General features: G+C 41.3%; 1 protein-coding gene across 1 annotated transcript; it reads right to left on the bottom strand.

Annotated features, from left to right (window-relative positions):
* Positions 1-9,780, bottom strand: LOC122420721 (zinc finger protein 211-like). The gene is given in 5 exon segments (XM_043436121.1): positions 1-2,821; positions 2,824-4,152; positions 8,136-8,262; positions 9,085-9,123; positions 9,538-9,780. Coding segments are annotated over 4 exon segments (1,608 nt in total). The 5' UTR covers positions 9,118-9,123; positions 9,538-9,780; the 3' UTR covers positions 1-2,702.
* Between the last annotated feature and the right edge of the window lie 14,897 nt (positions 9,781-24,677).

A 24,677-nucleotide genomic window follows, 5' to 3' on the forward strand; every position in this document is an offset into this window, starting at 1 on the left:
TAATAATTTTACTGTTTTATTATTATCTGAGTCCTACAGATTATTGTAGTTCCTGGAGTTAGAATGATGGATTTCTAGCCACTCTTCCCAACTCCACGTTCGGTGAAACCATGCTGGCAGTTTGAAATTGGCCAAAGTGAGAGTATTTATACAAGGGAAATTGGAAAACACTACAAACCAAGACTTAATATGTTTTTGAAAGCCTAGGCTTAAGAATATATAAACAATGCAGATTAAACTTATATAAGTATATGGTGAATGTGGTAATTACATTGTACAGAATGCATAAAAATTAAGGAACAAAAATGAGCTGATTACTTGTTAATAAAAAGGTAAATAATCACAATATTAAAAGTAAAACGAGAAAAAAAATAAAACAAGTATAGATATATACAGATATTTCACCAAGAAGATATACAGATGGCAAATAAACACATTAAAAAAAAATGTTCAACACCATGAATCCTTAAGATGTAACTAAAATTAGTGTTTCCTTACTAAAAGGGTAAATTCAAAAGACTGACCATATCAAGTACCAGCAAAAATGTGGAGGCATTTTACATAAACCTGGTGGGTATATAAAAGCAAACAATGATTTAAGGTCACCATTTAGCCATTTTGTAAGTTAAACATTCACCTATTCTGACTCAGGTATTATACTTTGAGTTATTAACACAAGACAAGTGAAAATACATATATACAAAAGTACATAAAACTGTTCTATCAACTTTACTTAGAATAGCCAAAACTGGAAGTAACCCAAATTCTCTTAACCAGATGAATGAATAAATAAATGGAATAAGTATAGAAAAGATACCTAGTTCAGCAATAAAAAGAATTAACTATTTTTATATAAATAATTGAAGAATCTCAAAATAATTATGAACCATGAATAAAATCAGAAAAAATTAAACATTTTAAGAATAAAATCAGATATAAATCTAGAACACACAAAATAATCTATTGGAAGGTAAATCAATGATGGCTGAAACTTACATTATTGTGATTATGATGAGGTTTTCTTGGTTTACATGTAAATTTTAAATTGCATACTTCAAATAGACACAGAATACTGCATGATGACTAGAATAAAAGTTTATAAAATGGTTCAAAAGCAAAACATAGATATCCCACTCTTTTCAGAAAATCAGGCTTGGCAATCCTATATTACCTCTCTTTCCTGACGACCTTGGAGGAGCAGCCTTGCCTTAGTGGTAGCAAATACTGATGAGTAATAGATCCCTTCCCACCTGAGTTAACAGGAATGCTGGCTGGCCACAGAGCCACGCTGTGGACTAAGGGTTCTCCTTTCTCTCTCTGTTTCTCTGCCTCTGTGGCAAGGGGCTTTGGCTGAACACCCCAGAGAGGATGTAGGAGTCCAGAAAACCAATAGCTTATTTTCTTTGACAATGACCTCAGTCACAAAAGACACACGACTGGAGGTTGGGAATTTCTGGGCATCTGTGCACACTGATACTGCACAGTCACTGGAGCATCTGTTGATACAACTGGAGAAGGGGCACACTCCACCTACTTCACTGCAGTCTCCTCTGCTCCAGGGTACTTTACCAAGAGGGCTCCCCCCAGCCCTGTAGTCTTACAGTGGCACTATCTAGTGAACTCTGGGGATCAGGGATGTGGTTCTTTCATAGGCTAACTGCTAAGCATTATGTGATAGTCACTCTGAATAACAATTCATGTTCCCAGAAGTACTAGAGGTTGGCACAACTTCCTGGCTTCCCAGGGTGTTTTCTGAGCCCACAAAAAATCCTGATACACAGTCCACAAGTCAGGACCCCAAAGCTCTGTGGTCTTTCCTAGGAGACTTTGGAGAACAATGTGCCAAAACCAGAAAGACAGCTATATGCTTCATTCATACTGACATGTGAGGCAAACAGTGTACCTGATCCCTATGAAATCTGTGCCACCCTCAATGCTGGTATAGCCTAGCTGTCTTCAGATCACCTCACACAGTGAATAGAACCCCCAGATCAAAGGGGGCTTAATATTAATGCCTTTATTATTGCAAAGTGCAAAGTAATATGAGGCATGCAGTTCCCAGCTTGGTTCTCCAGTTCCTCCAGACTTAGAGGCTGAGAAAATCCAAGAGAAGTATCACTAGAAACTAACATGTCCCTGAAAATGCAGGCCTTTCTGTCAAGTCACCAACAGAATTCAGACTGGGTCCACTGGGCCCAAACTGAATGAGGTTCATGCCCTACTGTGGAAATGAGAAGGGAAAGAGGATGCCATAAGAGCTAAGACTACTCATTACTTCCATCCACAAAGGGGATGGGACAGAGGTCAGCTTACCTAAGCATGTCGGGAGGTAATTTTTGCACACTGTGGACCTGCCAGGTGATAGAGATGAAATGAATTCTGCCATAGAACTGGCAGTGACATAAAGCTGGTGAGGGTCTTGGGAGGTAAGAAACTGTAACACAACTCCTAAGAGATTCTCACATACCTGGAACTTGAGGGGAATGCCCCTACTGAAGATTTTCTGATCTATGAGTTTTAATTCAGGCAGATGGCTCCCTCACAACTTATCTCCTCCAGTGTAATTATACTAGACTGCATCTGCTGGCACATCTAAGGCCTTTCACCAGTGTGAAGTCTCTAGTATTGAATGAGGCCGTATTAGCAGCTAACAGATTGCCCACATTCACTGCACTCTTAAGATATTTTTCACTGTGAACTCTCTAATGCTGAATGAGGCTGGAACTTTGGCTAAAGGATTTTCCACTGTCCCCAGACTCATGAAATCTTTCTCCAGTGTGAATATTCAGGTGTTCATTGAGGTTAGATTTGCAATTAAAGATTTCCCACTTTCTTTTCTCTGATGAGGCCGTTCTCCAGTGTGACCTTTCCGGTGGTAAATGAGGCTAAATTTTCGGCTAAAAGATTTCCCACATTCATGACATTCATAAGGCCTCTCTCCAGTGTGAATTCTCTGATGTTGAATGAGGATGGATCTTTGAGTAAAAGATTGTCCACATTCTGCACAATCATAAGGCCTTTCTCCAGAGTGAACTCTCAGGTGGTTAATGAGGTTAGATTTGCAGCTAAAGGATTTTGCACATTCCTGACACTTATAAGGCCTCTCTCCAGTGTGAACTCTCAGGTGGATAATGAGGTTAGATTTGCAGCTAAATGATTTTCCACATTCCCTACACTCATAAGGCCTTTCTCCTGTGTGGATTTTCTGATGTGAACTGAGGCTAGAGCTTTGTTTAAAGGATTTCCCACATTTACTGCACTCATAAGGTCTTTCTCCAGTATGAAGTCTCCTGTGATGAATGAGGGTGGAGCTTCGGCTAAAGGATTTTCCGCATTCACCACACTGATGAAGCCGTTCTCTACAGAGACCTTTCTGATGTTGAACAAAGTTGGATCTTTGACTAAAAGATTTTCCACATTCTTTGTACACATAAGGTTTTTCTCCAGTGTGAATTTTCCTGTGGGTCTTCAGGCTGTTGCTTCGGGTAAAGGATTTTCCACATTCATGGCATTCATAAGGCCTTTCTCCAGTGTGGACTTTCTGGTGCTGAATCAGATTCCACCTTCGGGTAGAGGTTTTCCCACATTTGCTGCACTCATAAAGCCCTTCTCTAGCGAGGACTCGTTGGTCCTCAACAAGTGTATCTGTGCAGTTGAGGATTTTTTTGCCTTCTCCCCAGTTCCGATGCCTTTCCCCACCATGAAAGACAGCCTCACACTCATTATTGTTGTTTGGGTTCTCATTAGTGTGAGTGACCAGTTGATGGAAAAATCCCATGCTGGCTAAGTCGTCTTTCCTTATTCCCTCAGACAAAACGGATTCCCCTGACACATGGGTTTCACAGCTCTTTATAATCAAGGCTGTGTCCACAGAAGTTCTGATGGGTATCTCTCTAATGTGTTGTCCCTGATATTGCTGAAGGTTGGCAGAGATATAGAATCGATTCCCACATGTGTATGGTTTCTGCCCAAGATGTGCTTCCTGATGCTCAGGCAAGTGAAAATTATCTCTCAAGACTGGGCCACACTTCTCAAAGGGCTGGTCCTTCTGGGGAGATGAATCTGCCTTGAGAGTCTTGATCTGTGACACTCCTTCTACAAAAATGCTTTTTTCAGAAGGTGCTCCCTTATCTTCTACTCCATGCCAACAGCCTGAAATTAAAGAAGTGATGGTGAAGTACACGTTAACCTTTCTGAGAAGGCATCACAAATGTAACTTGATACATCAAAGAATCAGTCCATGAAACTGTTTTCAGGAAAAGGAAGTTGGGGTCACCTTAAGAAAGCAACTTCTGTGCACCACTCAGTCCCTAAGGTCAAAGAACGGTGCAGGCCTCAATAGGCACAGGACACAAAGAAAGGCCCAGGGGGAAAGGTACGTGCTACAGATCATTCTCTGTCAATGGCCTTATTTTTTTTGGCCATGACACTTGGCATGTGGGATGCAGGGATTGAATCAGTGCCCCCTGCAGAGGAAGCACAGAGTCTTAATCACTGGACCACCAGGTAGGGCATGTCAATAGCTTTTAGCAGGATTATATCTGCTGATGACATGTGATGCTGTGCAGAAGTCTATTTCAGGTCCAGAAAAATCTGACTGGAACAGAGGTTAACAGGTGTTTAAGGATTATTAGATAGGTGCATACCTTTGTAGGAACACTACAAAGGGGGAAAGCACTGAGGAGGGAAGAGTGTGAGGAATGAGTAAGGTAAGCAGTCCAGAGAGGTGGACAGTAGCTCTCAGCTGGAGTCAGAATAAAAACAACTAACAGAAATGACAAGTCAGTAAAGTGTCAAGAATGGAGGAGGAAAGATGGAGATGAGCTTGGCCACTGGCAATGGCACCAAAACAGAAGTAAAACAAGAGAGATTCTTGATGTGACTTCAACCAAGCCCTGAAGTCATGTCCTCTCCCATCTGCTATTCATCTGTGTCAGGTCCCCTCTGGGCCCATCTTGTGGAGAGTGGAGTCATATGCCTCCAGGGAAGCACAAAAGACTCTTCCTCTAGCCCCAGTTGAGCTACTGCATGAGAGCTGGATGATACAACTCCAAAGGGAAGGACAGGACAAGTCAGCAGCCAATACTAGCCCAGAAAACTCAGGACACAACAGATCACAGCAAACATATTTCAAATATTACAAATAGTACCTATGGACACAACAAAAGAGTGTCAGAGTAGTAAAGATGGCAGAGTAGTAGGATGCAGGAGTAAGTAAGCAGGAAGATGGCAGAGTAGTAAAACCAGGTGTTTTCCCACCTGGACAACAACTACAGTGGTAGAATCAGTCTGATGTAACCACTTTGTAATGCAAAATTGCTTTAATTTATGTCATTTGGAGCTCTTACTATTACTCTGATATTTAAAATAAAGACAGGCAAAGACACTAAAAGAAACCTACAGGGGAATATATTTGATGATTATCAGTGCAAAATTAATCAATAAAATACTAGCAGACTGTATTCAGCAGCATAATAAAAAGATGTTTGCCACAAACAACTGGGATTTATATCTAGAATGCCAGGATGATTCAACATACAAAGTTTGATCAATGTAATATATCACTTTAACAGAAAGGAAAAAAATGTTATCACCTCAGTCAATGTACGAAACACACCTGACAAAATTCAACACCATTTTATGATGAAAATACTCAACTATGAAACTATGACTAGAAGGAAATTAGCTTAACATAATGGAAGCAAAAAATTAAAAACCCACAGCAAACATTAAACTCAATAGTAAAGACTGAAAACTATTTTTCCAAGATCACAAATAAGAAAAGAATGCCAGCTTCCAACACTACTATTCAACATACTATTAGAAATTCTAGACAGACCAATTAGGCAAGAAAGACAAAAGTCATCCAAAAGAGAAAAGAAGGAAGTAAGAATCACCACATCTCATGAAATCTTAAAAATTCCACCACAAAACTGTTAGAATAAATCAAGTTAGCAAAGAAAGAGAATATAAAATGGAAAAAAAAAATCAGTTATATTTCTATACACTAACAATCAACAGGAAACTAAGAAAACAATTCCACAGATAAAAGTATTTGTCAAAAGAACAAATTACCAAATTTAACCAAGGAAGTAAGATTTGTTCATTAAAAATTACAAAACATAGCTAAAAGAATTACAGACAGTAAATGGAAAAACTTCTATGCTCATGGATTAGAACACTTAATATTGAAGATGTCAAAACTATCCAAAAAAACCCCCAAAAACCAAACTAACCACAACATCTACATGTTCAATGCAATCCTATAAAAAATCCAGTGAGAATTTCTGTGGTAATAGAAAAATTCATCCTAAAATTCATATGGAATCTCAAGAGACACCAAACAGCCAAAACAAACTTGAAAAAGAACAAAGTTGAAGGAGTCACATGTCTAAATATCAAATCAAATACCACTGTAAAGCTACAGTAATCAAAACAGCGTGATACTGGAATCCAGGCAGACATATAAACCAATGAAAGAATAAAGAGCTCAAAAATAAGCTTGCTCATGTAAGTTCAAACAGTTTTCAAAAAGAAGGCCAATACCATTCAAAAAGGAAAAACAGACTTTTCAACACATGATGCCGGGAAAACTGAATATCCACATGCATAAGAATGAAGTTGCATGGTACATAAATTAACTCAAAATGGACCAAAGATCTAAACTTAACAGCGACAACCACAAAACTCTTAAAAGAAAACATAATGGAAAAGTTTCAAGACAACTGCATTTGGCAATGATTTCTTGGATATGACATCAAAGGCACAAGCAACAAAAGAAAAACAAACTGGACTTCATCAAAATGAAAAATTTTGGTACATCAAAGGATGCCATGAACATAAGAACGAGGCAACTGACAGAATGGGAGAAAATATTTGCAAATCACATATCCAATGAAGGGTTAACACTCAAAATATAGAGAGAATTCCTAAAACTCAACAACAAAAATCATCAACTTGATTCAAAAATTCTCAAAAGATTTTTTGAAGAGACATTTCTCCAAAGAAGATAAATAGACAATAAGCACATGAAAAGATGCTCAACATCATTAGTCGTTAGAGAAATGCAAATCAAAACACAATGAGATACCACTTCACACTAATTATAATGGTTATTACTCAAAAAAACAGAAAAGAAGTATATGCAAAAAGAGGAGAAATTGGTACCTTTGTGCAGCTGCTATGGAAAACACTATGGTGATTTTTCAAAAAATTAAAAAAAAAAAAAACTATCACAGATACAGAAATACTGGTTGTGGGTATATACCTAAAAGAATTGAAGCAAGGACAGTAAAAGAAATCTGCACACCCATTTCATAACACCATGATTCACGAGAAACAAAAGGCAGAACCACCCAACTGTCCACAGATGGAATACTGAGTAAACAAAATCTGTACATACAATATTATTTAGTCATAAAAAGGAAGAAATTCTGACACATGCTACAACACAGATAAATCTTTAACATATTATGCTAAGTAAGCCAAACATCAAAGGAGAACTACTGTCTGATTCCACCTACATGAGACACTCAGTCAAATTCATAGATACAGAAAGTAGAATGGTGGCTGTCAATGGATGGTAGGAGTTACTGATTAATGGGTATGGAGTTTCTGTTGGATGATGAAAAAGTTCTATGGATGCAGGATTGTGATGGCTGCACAATGAGAATGGACTAAATGCCATTTAGTCCATTAGGCAAATGTTTTGTATATTTTGCGACAACAAAAATAAAGTAAAAAAAACATAAACAAAGGATCTGTAAGTAGTACTTACATTTGTGTAAGCAGTGACTATGTAAGTGACTACACTTCTAGCACAGTCAGAAACAAATGTGAGCTATAGGAAAGGAAGGTGCTATACTAGGGTGCTATGGTGCTGAGAGTCACCCAGTGAGGCAGAGGGCAAGACATGGGGGTCCATTAGGCTGACAAAACAACAGTGATACCAAGCCCTTACCCAGGAGGCTTTGGGGCAGTAGGTGCTGTAGTGATACAGATGAGAAAGAAGCGAGCACTCAGCCCAGCCCTTGTAAACACAGCAGAAATCCAGGCAACTAGGGACACACCTGCCCCTGGAGAAAAGAGATGCACAGAGCTTGGCCCAGGGCACAGGGGCAGGTGGAAGAGCTTACCCAGTGAGGATGTAAGTGCAAAGTTCTCCAGCATCACATCGTGGTATAGGCATCTCTGAGCGTCATCAAGGAGAGCCCATTCCTCCCAGGAGAAGTACACAGCCACATCCTCAAAGGTCACACTGCCCTGCCAGGATACAGACAGAAGAGACCATCAACTGCCTCACTCCTGAAGACCCACAATCCACCGCCTCAAACATCTACCCCATCTCCATCTTCCTCCTAAGTGCTCAGAAAAGATTCTGGACCTTGGTGCCATAGCTGTCTGCTTTCTCCTCACTCTCCCACTAACCGCTCTGTTCACGCTGCTGTCCACTCTGCAACCAATGGAGCCTGTGAAGACCCAGAAGAAATCACCTCCCTCATCTGATCCACACTTCCCACTGCCTCCAGAATAGATGTCCGACTTCACAGGCAGTCATTCCAGGTCTGACTGCTGCTCCCCACACCCAGTTTATTCTCACCAGAAAGGAAGGAGACCTGCAATTCCCTGAACCAGCTTAGTCTCACCTCCAAGCACTTCTTGTTTTTGTGACAAGCTTCCACATCTCTTCCTATTGGTGGCCTGAAATGGGAACCCTTTCATATAACACTTAGACTGGACTTAGGACCCTGAGCTAGGATTTCCCAAGATCTCCATACCATACCCAAGGGCTGGGAAAATGCCAGATGACAAGTTTCATGACAACCCAAATTTGGAGAAAATTAGAGGGCTTCCCTAGTGGCTCAGACAGTAAAGAATCTGCCTCTGATGCGGGAGATCTGGTTTCGATCCCCGGGTCGGGAAGATCCTCTGGAGAAGGGAATGGCAACCCACTCCGGTATTCTTGCCTGGAGAATTCCATGGACAGAGGAGCCTGGCGGGCTACAGTCCAGGGGATCGCAAAGGGTTCAACACGACTGAGCGACTAACACAGTGTTGCGACCAATGAGGGTAACCTACACTTACCCGATTAGGTTCCAAAAGCACCTCTGCAGCCATGGAAACCTGTGGGAAGAGGTAGGTCTTAGAGGGATGTGATCCTGGCAATTTTCCAGGGGCTCAGGCCTTCCCTGCACACTTGGCGGCACCCGAACCAAGTACCTGGGGCCGAGCATCTAACCTCTGTACTGACTTCCAGCAGCTGTGTGTCCTGTTCCCTGCAGACATCAAATGGGCTCCAGGGGTCCCGGTCCTCCCGCCTCAGTCCGACCTTCAAACCTCTGCATCTGGGGGTCCCTCAGCCTGTCACCCTCTCCCATGCGCCATCACACTATCTGTCAGACACAGGGCCCCACCCAAGACCACCTCACCGCCTATATCCCGGGGCCGGGGCTGCGGGCACGTGAGGAGGCTTCCCACACTCGGAGCTTTAGTGTCCGGTGGGTCGAGGGCGGTGCGGGCCCGAAGGACAGCGATTACCTGAAGCAGGTCGCTCAGGGCAACCGCCGCTACGGAGCCGCTGGGCCTGGTAAATCCTGGCCCGGACGGACCCGGCAGCCGCGTCTCCAGGCCGCCCCGCAGGCGGCGACGTGCCCGACTCTAGAACCGCCTCCAGTCACTGGGTACAAAGCCTCTTCTAGCTCCTTCTCTGTTACTTCAAGCCTGACTTTACGCACTCGGCCCTAGGACCCAGATAACAACCAAAAAGACCGCAGCGAAGACATCGGAAGTCCCGTCTCACCATGTCACGGAAATGCTGAAATTCTGAGCGTTCATTGGGTAATCGTAGCTGCCTCTCAACGCCTGGCTTTCTGGGTAATGGAGTTCCTGCTGCTACACAGGCCGGCAGGAGGGGCGTGTTTGCTTGAATGCCTGGAAAGGCATCAAGCAATCTCCAGGGCTGCAGAGAACAGACCTCCCCGTTTTTCTAGGTCGGGGATAGGCTTCGCTTCCTCTTAAAGGGGCGAAGGCCAATTTCTGCGGAGTCCGAAGTGCATTTCGAAAGCCTTAATGAGATCAATAGTGATCTCTTTAAGTGCTTAGATAATTTAGAGTCCATGTAGTCGACTCTAGTGAACATACACTAATAGATGCAAGAGTCCTTGAAATGCACGCAAACTGAGGAGTTTAAGTAATTTTGTGAGCTTTAGTGAGTTTTGGCCGGGACTTTAAAGGAAAAAAAAAAAAAATCACTTGGACCATAGTAGACAAGATAGAGGAGGCTTATTGGACATCTCTGAGGAAGACGGACACGATGGGACCCGGGCCTCTCCTTCTTGTTAGTCAATGTGCAGAACTCTGAGAAACACCGTCTGATCCATAAAACATTAGATTATTTTAGCTGAAAAACATAACACTGTTTTACACAGGCACATAATTTTTTTGTAGTAAACAGTTGACGGTCATGTACGAAATGCCACATGAGCTATTTTCTGTTAAAAATCTATTAGAGAGGGCTTCCCAGAAGCCCTCTGCAGTGGTAAAAAAAAAAAAAAAAAAATCCTCCTGTCAATGCAGGACACATCGGTTCAATCTGTGGTTCAGGAAGACCACACATGCTGGAAGAGCAACTAACCCTGTGCGCCACAACTGTTGAGTCTCTGCTCTAAAGCCCAGGATTGAGTGCACTCACTGCAGCTACTGAAGCCTGAGCGCCCTAGAGCTGGTGTGCAGCTGGAAAAGCCGCTGCAATGAGAAGCCCCTGCACTGCTATGAGGAGTACCCCCGCTCCCTTGATGCAATTAGAGAAAAGCCTGGGCAGCAACGAAGACCCAGCACACCCAAAAATTAAAAAGAGATGCTTGCTCCTTGGAAGAAAAGTTATGACAAACCTAGTGTATTAAAAAGCAGAGAAATCACTTTGCCAACAAAGGTCCATATAGTCAAAGCTATAGTTTTCCACTAGTCATGTACAGATGTGAGAGCTGAACCATAAAGAAAGCTGAATGCCTAAGAATTGATGCTTCCAAACTATGGTGCTCGAAAAGACTCTCGAGAGTCCCTTGGACTGCAAGGAAATCAAACGAGTCAATCCTAAAGAAAATCAACCCTGACTATTCATTGGAAGGACTGATGCTGAATCTGAAGCTCCAACACTTTGGCCACCTGATGCGAAGAGCCGACTCATTGGAAAAGACCCTGATGCTAGGAAAGAATGAAAACAAAAGGAGAAGGGAGCAATAGAGAATGAGATGGTTGAATGTCATCACTGAATGGACAAGAGTTTGAGCAAACTGTGGGAGATAGTGAAGGACAGGGAAGCCTGGCTTGCTGCAGTCCATGGGGTCACAAAGAGTTGGACACAACTTAGCAACTGAATGACAACAATAAAAAGAGAACGTAACTTAAAAAAAGAATCTATTAGAGGAACATGTGTGGGTTACAGATTAAGTGAGAAGGCTGTGTGCAGCTATTTAAATTTGCAGCTCATGATTCATTTATGTGATTTATTACACTTTGTGCATGCTTAGTCACTTCTGACTCTTTGCCATCCTTTGGACTGTAGCCCGCTAGGCTCCTCTGTCCATGGAATTTTTCAGGCAAGAATGGGTTGCCATTTCCCTTTCCACAGAATTTTCCTGATCAAATTTTCCTGATCAAATCTGCATCTCCAATACCTCCTGCATTGCAGGCAGATTCTTTACCAGCTGAGCCAATGGGGAACCCCGATTTCTGATTAACCACCCTGATTACTCATTTATTCCATAATCCCCCCAAATTGACTATATGATTATTTCCTTGGTCTGAATGTGACAAATATTATAGCCTTGCAGTGATGATAGAATTTTACAAATACTTCATTAAAGACTCCGCTTAACACATGTCCCCAGCCAAAAACAAACACAAAACCAGTTATGCGCTTATAAACACCACCATCACACAGACCTCAGGAGTCTACGAAGTAGATTTACCTTCTTCATTTTAAAACTCATCAGGGCCTATGTCCTGAAGTTTTTAGAAGGTAGGCTATGAGGGTGTGTTTAATGAGGATAAAGTGAGAGAAATTCAGACAATATAGCTGAGAAGAGAGAAGATGACAGGCTTCCTGAATGAGGTGGAATAGCATGATGACATGTCTCTGGTTCCCTTAGCAAATATCTTTTTCTGTTCAAATATGCTTGTGCCTGTCTGTCTGTCTATCTACCTACCATCTATGTATTTAAAATTTACATATATTAGGGAGCCCGACAATCTTGGCATCACTGAAGGTACTGATCATTCTGGCCCCTAAAGTCCTGCAGTACCTCGGAAGTAATAATGACTCTCATCATTTCTCCTGATCATAGAGGTCAATAAGAAATTTAGTGTCTCTGTACACAGAGTTGGGGTAAGTTGTCTATAGTCTATCTAATAGCCTTCGGAACAGTTACCTGATTTTGTAATACATGCTTTCTAAGAACCTGAAACTTATCTGAAATTAAGAGCTACTTAAAAACTTGGATTTGTTTCAAGGACAGTGACTGTTGATACAGAGTATGTTCAAGTGGGCAAATGGGACATATACATCTAAGATAAAGGCTTGGGATTCCGTGATCTCAGCTCCTCGTTGGGAAGTGATTATCACTCCACCTGTAATTGCAGTAACAGTGACTGCAAAGAGAATAGAAGTTATCTGTGACAAACATTTGGACTTCTGTAAAGCACTGAAAGAGAATCACTAAAAATGACTAATACAGATATCCACCAGAAGTGGCAGGAACAGATGTGGGAGAATAGTTCCAGTGGGATGTGAGGAAAGGACCCTGAGATCTATCAGCAAGAGAGGGGAGCCCATCAAGACTCAATCCAGGGACTTACCTGATGGTTTGGCAGCTAAGAAGTGGCCCAGGTTAGATACCTGATCAGAAAACTAGATCCCACATGCCACAACTAAGACTCCATGCAGTCAAATACATATATATGTGTATATATATATACACACACACTGCTGCTGCTGCTGCTGCTAAGTCGCTTCAGTCGTGTCCGACTCTGTGCGACCCCATAGACGGCAGTCCACCAGGCTCCCCCGTCCCCGGGATTCTCCAGGCAAGAACACTGGAGTGGGTTGCCATTTCCTTCTCCAGTGCATGAAAGTGAAAAGTGAAAGTGAAGTCGCTCAGTCGAATCCGACTCTCCGCAACCCCATGGACTGCAGCCTACCAGGCTCCTCTGTCCATGGGATTTTCCAGGCAAGAGTACTGGAGTGGGTTGCCATTGCCTTCTCCATATATATACACAAATATATATATAAATCTGAAAAATAAGAATCAATTCAAGATTCCTTATGAGTGTGAAGTCTTTGTTTTAACATATGATTCCTCCTCACAGGTACTCATTTTTCATAAATGTTTTTTTTTCATTTATTTTTATTAGTTGGAGGCTAATTACTTCACAACATTGCAGTGGGTTTTGTCATACATTGACATGAATCAGCCTCATTTTTCATAAACGTTTTTAATGTGTAATTTCAATTCATACATACATGTCAATGTACAGACATACACATGCAAACATACAAAACTAACACATGTAGTTTATTTTAAAAATCACCAATGCATGTGTATTTATGAATGTGTATGATTACATGTATATAAGTCAAAGTGTTAGTCCCTCAGTCATATCTGACTCTCTGTGACCCCATAAACTGTAGTCCACCCACTCCTCTTTCCCAGGCAAGAATACTGGAGTGAGTAGCCATTCTCTTCTCCAGGGCATCTTCTCAACCCAGGGACCGAACCCAGGTCTCCCTCATTGCAGGCAGATTCTTTTCCATCTGAGCCATGAGTGAAGCCCATAGGTGTATATATATATATATGTTTTTCTTTCTCTCACTCAGAAAAAGAAAGATAACCTCACTTAACGTTCTGCCACTCTTTACTAAACAGCATCAGTACATTCTGGGCATGCATTGATAGAGAGAACTCGGCACAAACCCATCCACAGCTGACAAGTGTCCCATCAAGAAGATACACCATAATTAATACAATCAATTTCCCATTGATTGAAACAATTATATATTTTCCTCATGTTATTTTTTCTTGATATTGACTCAAAGTCATGTGATGTAATGCACAGCATGCTGAGTATAATTAATAACAATGTATTGGGCTTCCCTGGTGGCACAGTGGTAAAGGTTCTGCCTGCCAATGCAGGGGGCTGGGGTTCGATCCCTGGTCCAGGAAGACTCATCATCCTGCCAAGCCTTTGCACCACAACTACTGAAACCCGTGCTCTGAAACAAGAGAAGCCACTGCAGTGAGAAACCTGTGCACCAAAACTAGAGAGTAGCCCCTGCAACTAGAGAAAGTCCATGTAAAGCAACGACGATCCAGTTCAGCCAAAAAAAAAAAAGTATTGTGTATTTGAAAGTGCTTAGAGAGTAGATCTTAAAATTTCTTATTACAAGGAAAAAATTGTGGGGACTTCTCTGGTGGTCCAGCAGTTAAGACTCTGCACTCCCAACGCAGGGGCCTGGGCTGGATCCCTGGTTAAGGAACTAGATCCCACATGCTGCAACCAAGAGTTGGAATGCTGTAACTAAAGATCACACATGTCACAAGTAAGACCTGACGCAGCCAAATAAATAAATGAATAAAAAAAGAAAAGAATTGTAAACATGTACCGTGATATACATTAACTAGACATATCATGATCATTGTGCAATATATTCAAATATAAAAAATCACAAGCTGAAATCAAGACTACTGGGAGAAATATCAACAACCTCAGACATGCAAATGATATCACTCTAATGGCATAAACTGAAGAGGAACTAAAGAGCCTCTTGATGAGGGTGAAAGAGGAAAGTGAAAAAGCTGGCTTGAAACTCAACATTGAAAAAAACTAAGATCATGGATGGCATCAGTCCCATCACTTCATGGCAAACAGAAGGGGAAGAAGTGGAAGCAGTGACCAATTTTATTTTCTTTGGATCCAAAATCACTGTGAATGGTGACTGCCACCATGAAATTGAAAGATGCTTGCTCCCTAGAAGAAAAGCTATGACAAACCTAGACAGCATATTAAAAAAGCAGAGACATCATTTTGCCAACAAAGGCCCTTATAGTCAAAGCTATGGTTTTTCCAGGAGTCACATACAGATGTGAGAGCTGGACCATAAAGAAGGCTGAGGGCTGAAGAACTGATGCTTTCAAATTGTGGTGCTGGAGAAGACTCTTAAGAATCCCTAGGACTGCCAGGAGATCAAACTAGTCAATCCTAAAGGAAACCAACCCTGAATATTCATTGGAAGGACTGATGCTGAAGCTGAAGCTGCAACACTTTGGCCACCTGATGCGAAGAGCTGACTCACTGGAAAAAACACTCATGCTGATAAAGACTGAAGGAAAAAAGAGAAGAGGTGGCAGAGGATGAGATGGTTAGATAGCATCACCAAACTCAATGAACATGAATTTGAGCAACTCTGGGAGATGGTGGAGGACAGAGGAGCCTGGCATGCTGCAGTCCATGAGATCGCAAAGAGTTGGACACAACTTGGCGACTGAACAACAACAATGACAAATCTGGAATACATAAATCTCTAGAGAAAGAATGCAGATTGGTGGTTGCCAGGGGGTAGGGTGGGGGTGAGAGTAATTGAGAGAAACCGTTTAATGGGTAAGAGGTTTTACTTTGGAGTGATGCACCTGTTTTGAACTGTGTAGAGGTGGTTGTTGCACCACATTTGCATGCACCTAATGCCACTGAATCTGAAACTGAGTGGGACTCTGGGGCTCCCAGACACGGAGGCCTTTCTGTCCCCCATTTCCTGTAGGCAAGACTCCAGCCATTATGAGGTTCACTGAGTTCCAAAGGGTGGTTCCAAACAGTTGCTAATAAGGGAGAAGCAGTCAAGATTGAAGGCAGCTGAAGAGGGTGGCAGAGGATAAGATGATTAGATAGCATCACTGACTCAGTGGACATGAGTTTGAGCAAACTCTGGGAGATAGTGAAGGACAGCAGAGCCTGGCATGCTGCAGTCCATGGAGTCACAGAGAGTTGGACAGAACTTAGTGACTGAAAAACAACAGCCAAGAAATCACCTGAGGCAAGATTAAGGGGATCAGAGAAGCTCATCAAGATTAGGAGAAGGGAGAGTCAGGGAGTGTGGGGTGGACATGTATACAGGTATTTAAAATGAACCAACAAGGACCTACTGTAGCACAGGGAACTCTGCTCCATGTTATGAGGCAGCCCGGATGGGAGCGGAGTTTGGGGGAGAGTGGATACATGTATATGAATGACTAAGTCCCTTAACTGCTCACCTGAAACTGTCACACCATTGTTAATTGGCTATCAGTTCAGTTCAGTCGCTCAGTCGTGTCCGACTCTTTGCAACCCCACGGACTGCAGCACACCAGGCTTCCCTGTCCATCACCAACTCCCGGAGGAGTTTGCTCAAAACTCATGTCCGTAGAGTCAGTGATGCCATCCAACCGTCTCATCCTCTGTCGTCCCCTTCTCCTCCTGCCTCCAATCTTTCCCAGTATCAGGGTCTTTTCCAATGAGTCATTAAAATATATATATGGGATCTAGAAAAATGTACTGATGAATGTATTTGCAGGGCAGGAATAGAGAAGCAGATGCAGAAAACAGACTTGTGGACACAGCAGGGGAAGGATAGGGTGGGAGAAACTGAGAGAGCTGAAACATATACATTATCATATGTAAAATGGATAGCCAGTGGGAAGTTTCTGTATAAGACAGGGAGCTCAGCCCAGTGCTCCATGACAGCCTAGAGGGTGAGGTGGGATGGAGGGTGGGAGGGAGGCTCAAGGAGGGGATATATGCATACTTATGGCTGATCCAAGTCCTTGTAGGGCAGAAACCAACACAACATTGTAAAGCCATTATCCTCCAATTAAAAAAAATTAGGAGACCCTACCACCTGAGACCCTGCCCACACCCTAGTTTTGTCAAAGACCCCAACTTGACTCACTGCTGGAAAAACCCTCATCAAGTTCTCTGGGGTTGAGACACAGAGTTTTTCAAGAAAGAAGCCTATCCTTTTCTAATTCACCCAGAACTCTGTCTCCGGGATTTGTTTTGACACCTGTCTATTTGTTAATTTGGTAACAAACTATTTTAGAAAGGTTAATTTAATATTATGTGAATTTTACCTTGATAAGTTTACAAAAAGAAATTAGGAGATGCCTTGTGGTAACCTATATGCCTCTTTTGTTCTCAGAAATGTGATAATCTGGTAACATTCGTGTGTGCTTGGGTGCTAAGTAGCTCAGTCATGTTGGGCTCTTTGCGACCCCATGGACTGTAGCCCACCAGGCCCCTCTGTTCATGGGATTCTCCAGGCAACAATACTGGAGTGGGTTGCCATTTCCTTTCCCAGGGGATCGAACCCATGTCTCTTACTTCTCCTGCAGTGCCAAGCAGGTCTTTTACCATTAGTGCCATAGTAATTCACTGAATATTAAAGTAATTTCATGGAGATGATTTTTCTTCCTCTGGTTTGCAACTTGCACAACTGGGCTGATTTCCATCACTTATCTTGCAGTGCCATTTGAATTTGCAAATCCTAAAATTTTGAAAAAATTATTTAATCTTTAAAAAAGTTTTTTTTTATATTGGGTTCACTTGGGCTTCTCTAGTGGCTCAGACCATAAAGAATCTGCCTGCAATGCAGGAGGGTTCCACCTCTGGGTTGGGAAGATCCCCTGGAGAAGGAAATGGCAACCCACTCCAGTATGCTTGCCTGTGGAATTCCATGGATAGAGGAGCCTGGAAGGCTACACTTCAACGGGGTGGCAAACGAGTCAGACATGATTGAGTGACTCAGCATATATACAAGTACGTCTGGAACAATCCTACTTATTTATTTTATTTTTTGGCCACATCACAAGGATCTTAGTTCCCCAATTATGCATTGAACCCATACTCCCTGTGGTGGAAGCCCGGAGCCCTAACCTCTGGACCACAGGGGATTTTCCCTACGAATCCTGCATTTTGAAAAGCAATGAAAAATATGAAGTAAACAACTCTTTCAACATTCAAAAAATGAAGATCATGGCATCTGGTCCCATCACTTCAAGGTAAATAGATGGGGAAACAATGGAAACAGTGATAGACTATATTTTCTTGGGCTCCAAAATCACTGCAGATGGTGACTGCAGCCATGAAATTAAAAGATACATGCTTCTTGGAAGAAAAGCAATACCCAATCTAGACAGCATATTAAAAAGCAGAGACATTACTTTGCCAACAATGGTCCATCTAGTCATAGCTATGGTTTTCCCAGTAGTCATGTATGGATATGGTAGTTGGACCATAAAGAAAGCTGAGTGGCGAAGAGTTGATGCTTTTGAACTGTGGTGGTGAAGACTCTTGAGAGTCCCTTGGACTGCAAGGAGATCCAACCAGTCCATCCTAAAGGAAATCGGTCCTGAATATTCATTAGAAGGACTGATGCTGAAGCTGAAGCTCTAATACTTTGGCCACCTGATGGGAAGAACTGACTCACTGGAAAAGACCCTGATGCTAGGAAAGACTGAAGGCAGGAGGAGAAGGGGATGACCGAGGATGAGGTGGTTGGATGGCATCACTGACTCTATGGACATGAGTTTGAGCAAGCTCCAGGAGTTGGTGATGGACAGGGAGGCCTGATGTGTTCCAGTCCATTGGGTCGCAAAGAGTCGGACACGACTGAGCAACTGAACTGAAATGAACTCAAACAACTCTTACATGATAGAAACTAAAAGCAAATGAAGTATATTTTTCTTGAGTGAAGATACATTCTTCAATCAAAAGAGCACTAATTTTTATTAAAGATCTGCTTTTCAAACCTTCTCTAATGAATATTTTCAAATATATATGACATCACATACAATAGAATAATAAGACCCAGGCTCAACAACTGATTATCAGTGCAAGAACATCAAGCCTGTCCATATAAGATGGTCCTCTCTATTTCTCCTGAATTATTTCACAGCAAATGTCAAATGTATAATTTCATGCACACACAATTCAGTATGTGTCTTCAAAACATAGATATCATTTGAATATGAGAACTGAATATTTTTATCACACATGCACAAGATGTATAATTCACACTTATTAAATATTCAGGAAGGATACAGGTTTCCTAATTACTACATACAAATTTTATACTAGATTTTCTTAAAAAAGGGTCCAAACTGATTAGAGTACCCACAGATTATAATTCCAATTGTTCTTATGAGGAAAAACCAGACCATTTGTTAAGGTAACTTCCCATCATCTATTAGTTTCTGGCATTCCAGTGATATTCTTTCTACTACCCTTCTAAAATTTTTCCAGTAAATGTGCATTTACACTAGAAATTTAATGAAATTCAAGTTCAGTTTATTTTCAAGGACAGGTCATAAGCAGTGCCATATACTTTCTTGCTAGAGAAATTAAAATATATTTATATATTATCAGTTTATACATGGATATGTGTATATATGCATGTGCTCAGTTATGTCTGACTCTGCAACCCCATGGACGGTAGTGCTCCGGGCTCCTCTACCCACGGGATTTCCCAGGCAAGAATACTGGAGTGGACTGCCACTTCTTACTCCAGGGGATCTTCCCAACCCAGGGATCAAACTCTTGTGCCTCCTACATACATGTATATATGAAGCATAAAATATGTGACATGGGAAAAACAATAGTCGAGACAGTATGTAACAAAAGATGAGTGAACCTGAAGGTGTAGCCATGGAAAGTATGAGAAAAGAAGCACAGAAAGGGAGAGACAGAAAAAAGAAGAGCATGAGTGACTTGTAGGAAAATACCAAATGGCCTTATGAATCAGAAACAAGGGAAGTAAAAAAAAAAAGTTAGTAATGATTGAAACGTTTCCATGTTGTCAGACACAGAAAGCACAATGAATCCCAATTAGACTGAAGGGAAGAATCCACATCACAGCTCATCACTAAATTTTTGACAGCTCATTCTTTGAAGGAAAAAACCTTCTAAGCAATAATGAATCCAGCAGAGTCATCTACTCAACTTCACTCCCTCATTTAAGAGGTTTCAATGTCAGGTGTGCCCCTGACTTTTGTCCTTTCCCCCTTCCCCCTTGATAATTCCCAGTTGTTTTCTCTCCCAGCTCTTTTACCACATCATCGGGGAGCCATCTTTATGATTAGATTTCTATAGTGTTGAGCGATATACACAATTCAAAAAGTCGTTTACAGATAATTTCCACTCCCCATGCAGACAGTGTGACTGCAATTACAGGTAAAATGACAATCACCTCCCAACAAGGAGATGAGATCATGGCGTCCAAACCTTTATCTTGTGATTCAGCTGCTGAACAGGCTCCAAGCTCATCCCTGCAACCACTGTCCTGGCAGTCAACTGGGTAAGTAGATACTTTTCAGATAAGCAACAATTCTTGAAAGTGAAATCCTTAGTCACTCAGTCATGCCCGACTCTTTGTGACCCCATGGACTACAGCCCACCAGGCTCCACTATCCATAAAATTCTCCAGGCAAGAATACTGGAATGGTTTGCCATTCCCTTCTCCAGGGGATCTCCCTGACCCAGGGATCCCACATTGCAGGCAGATTCTTTAACATCTGAGCCACTAAGAAAGCCCAGAAGTCTTTTATCTGAAGAAATCCAGAAGTAACTGAGGTAGATAGGCCCTGGCATTAGAAGATTGGTGTTTGTCAAGTGGAGGAAAATTGAAGCATTGTTTTCACCCAGACACTCCAAGGACAAAGCTAGTGGCAGAAGCTGAGCTCTGTTGGAATAAAGAGATAAGGTGCCCACTCCTCCTCGTTTTATATCCTTGGATATGTTCCAGTGTCTCCTGGTTTACTCTATGGGAACTTGAATAGAATTTGTATCCTGCTGTTGTGTGAAAACTGTAAATCTTAGTTATGTTGAATTGGTTCCTAGTCCTCTTCAGGCCTACTATATCCTTTTACTTCTCTGTATATTCATTCTACTAATTTTTGAGGATTTGATATTGAAACTCCAACTAAAAACCTTCATGTATCTATTAAAAAATTGTAATATATAGTGCAACTATATGTAACCTTGTTCTGTATTTTCCAAGTCTCCTGTAGATGTGTTATATTTTCATAACTTAAAAAATAAAAAGAATTAAATAAAAGAGAGAGAAGGTGTCCTTTCCAGAGCTCAAGGAAAACTTCCTTGTCTCCACATGCACAGGAATGCTCCTCAAAGAAGGTCAAAAAGGGAGGGGCCGAAACCCGTAAGTGAGGGCATGCATCCACAGGTCTCTGCAGTGGGATCCATCTTAACAAAAAGTTTTGCACCTATGTTGAGGTGTGTTCCTAAGACTGGTCAGGTCTGAAGAAAAAGCAAGATGATTGACCAAAAGTAAACAAAGACCCTTGGCAGTCTCTAGTCCATGGGGTCGAAAAGAGTAGGACACGACAGCAAAAACACACAAAGACCTGGAAGGACTGTCCTATATAAGGGATTTAAGTCTCCTCTTTGGACTCCTCTCTGGCTGTGTATTTCGGCCTTGCTTCTGACTCAGAGAAATCAACCGCTTCGCTGTGTGCTCTTCCATACTATGTTGTGTCTCTAATAATAAATTTTATTCCTGTTTTTTTTTTTTTTAACAGATTTCGCCTCCTTGAAACATTCCTCATTTCAAAGACCGGGGCGGGGGAAAGGATGAACCAGGGACACTTTGATTCTAGCCTGTAGCCCCTGTAGTTTGGCTTTCATCCAGGCTACCCAGGTTCAATTCCTGGGCAGGGAAGTAAGATCTCTCTTCAAGACCACACACCGCTGTCTCCCTGAGATCATACTCTTCTCTGTAAAATAGTTTTGTTTTCTGGGGTCACAGCACACCTGTATCTTACATATTTAGGTGAGATGTTTTCTGAGAGAACTAGAGACAGATTTTCAACCTGGTTCTCCAACCCTGGCAATGCATAACATCTCCCCTTTCTCCTACCAGTTATACCATCTTTGAGTGTTTTTTGTTTTTGTTTTTTTTAAATTTCTTGACTGTTCACCACAGCATGTGGGATCTTACCTCCCCGACCAGGGATCGAATCCATGCCCGCTGCAATGGAAGTTCATTATCCTAACCCTTGAAACACCAGGGAAGCCCTTGTTTCATCTCTTTGTAATCCTCTCTCCCCTTTTCCCTGAAGACACACTCTGAACCAGCTTCACTTGAACAGCTTCCCACTGCCGGCACGTGAAGAGCAATAAGATGAAGGTGATCTCCCAGACACTAAGCAGGCACCTGATGTCTGAGTGGCAGGTGCTCATATATGCATTTCTTATGGTGGAAAAGGATATTGAGCTGAAGGAAGTCTGTAGTAATAAAGTCTCAGCCTTTCTATCATCAGCAGAGCCTGTTTATATTATTTTGCCATTTGGAGAAACCAGAGTCCCTCCCTCTCATCGACAGGCATTTAATTCATTTATAAAAGCAAATATTACTAAAGATTATGCAAAGGAATCCTGCAGTGGGAAATTGCAAACCACTCCGGTATCTGGAGATGCTGGATTATCCCACGGATACATGCCTGGAGAATCCCATAGACAGAGGAGCCTGGGGGACTATGATCCATGGGGTTGCAAAGAGTGGAAAAGATTGAGCCACTAAACAACAATGCAAACAAATAATCAATGAATTAAAAAATTAAAATATAAAGTCAGCTTATCAGGTGATTATATTTTTAAATGCCTTGCTGTTGTCATTCAACCTTCTAAACTTCTAAATCTTGCCAGGCAACACATTTTCTCTCTCACTCTTCCTCCCTCCCTCCTACCACCCCCACATTTATCGTGTGTGTGTGTGTGTGTGTGTGTGTGCGCGCGCGCGTGCGTGCCCACAGGTGCACACACACTCAGTCACCAAGTTGCATCCAACTCTTAGTGAAGCCATGGACCATAGTCCACTAGGATTCTCTGTCCTTGGAATTTCCCAGGCAAGCATACTGGAGTGGGTTGCCATTTCCTTCTCCAGGGGATCTTCCCAACCCAGAGACGGAATCCTCCTTCTTTGCAGGCAGATTCTTTACCATTAGAGCCACCTGTGGCTTAAGAAAACTGTTAATTCCCTCGCCATGTCTATTGGCCTGCATCCTGTAATTTAGGTTCATTTTATGATTCGTCTTCAACAAGTTTCCTAAGTCTTTGCCCTTGCCCTTCCTCTTGCTTTTATGTCCAGTTCTATGACATAACTTTTGTTATATCTGATATTCCACATCCAAGGACCACACAGGTTTATTGCTACTGGGGTCAACATTTTTACTTGCCCAGAAATGAGATCTATTTTTTATTTAGAAAAATTTGACTGGATTACAGTTGCTTTAACACTGAAACTTCTCAGGACCGATGGTGAATGTTCATGAAGAGTCAGTTTCTGCCTGCTGAATATTGATGCTGAATGCCTTCTTTACTTCAGATACATAATTGATAATGTAATGGAAAGTACTGAAATAGATAACACAAAATAAATTCTTGTTTCTATAAATGTCTATTAAATTCCTTTAAATGAAAATTGGAGATTCTTAAGAAATGTCACTGAGGTAAAAATGGGTGATAAACTATACAAGTGTAAATATATAAAATCTGAGTATTCTCTGCTTAAATTTTGAACAGTTTAAAATGTTCAGACTAGGACTTCCCGAGTTGTCCAGTGGCTACAACTCCGCGCTCCCAAAGCAGGGGACCTGGGTTTGGTCCCTGGTCAAGGATGTAGATCTTACCTGCAACTGAGAGTTCACATTCTGCAACTAAAGATCTCACAGGCCATAATTAAGACCCAGAGCAGCTAATTAAATAAATAATAAAAATATTTAAAAAATAAATAAAATGTTCAGACTGTTATGAAGAACTATCAATTTTTAGGTTATTTATGATTTGGTTAATTATGGTTTATGATCAGGAAGGTGAGAATGTAAAACTCCTATTAGAAGAATTTGACCCACAATAAAATTTGGGTAAATTAAAATATGTTATAGTTAAAAATAACAGAATATCATTTCAATTTAATTTGTGATAATTTGTGAGACAAAGATATTTGATAAAGTTTCACTTTTTCTTTCTAAGGATTCTTCATAGCTAGTGTTTTTACATCATTTTTGCAACTGATAAATCTTCAGTTCAGTCGCTCAGTCGTGTCCAATTCTTTGCCACCCCATGAATTGTATTAGTACTGAGTAATTATCAACAGTTTTTTACATTCCACGTTTTTATATATGTTATTCTGGTTTAATTTTAGTTTCATTTTCACAAAATAAAGTGACCTGTCATCTGTGCCATATGTGGTCATTATTCTCTTCTTATCCATAAATATGTAAAATAGGCACGATTATTTGAGTTAGGGTATTTGCTGCCACTTATTTTTAGGTTTTTAAAGCTCTTAATGTGTCAAGCCAATGTTCACCTTCACTTTATCAATGAAGTTTAAAAAATCTTAATATTATATATACAATTATTTTCCCAAGTATTTCACATTAATTAACTTTATGTGTATATATGTTAGTGTGTGGATATGTTTCTTTAAACATCCTGCTACATTTCAATGAACTAACAGATTCTAATAAGTAAAATCTGTTGCTTTTATTTTGTGAGGGCTAATATCTGTTTTATCATTGTGAGGACTAATTTTCTTCATTACATGATTTAAACTTTTAACTTTTAAAATATTACCTTGA

The sequence above is a fragment of the Cervus canadensis genome, chromosome 18 (assembly GCF_019320065.1).
Source record: "Cervus canadensis isolate Bull #8, Minnesota chromosome 18, ASM1932006v1, whole genome shotgun sequence".
NCBI lineage: Eukaryota > Metazoa > Chordata > Mammalia > Artiodactyla > Cervidae > Cervus > Cervus canadensis.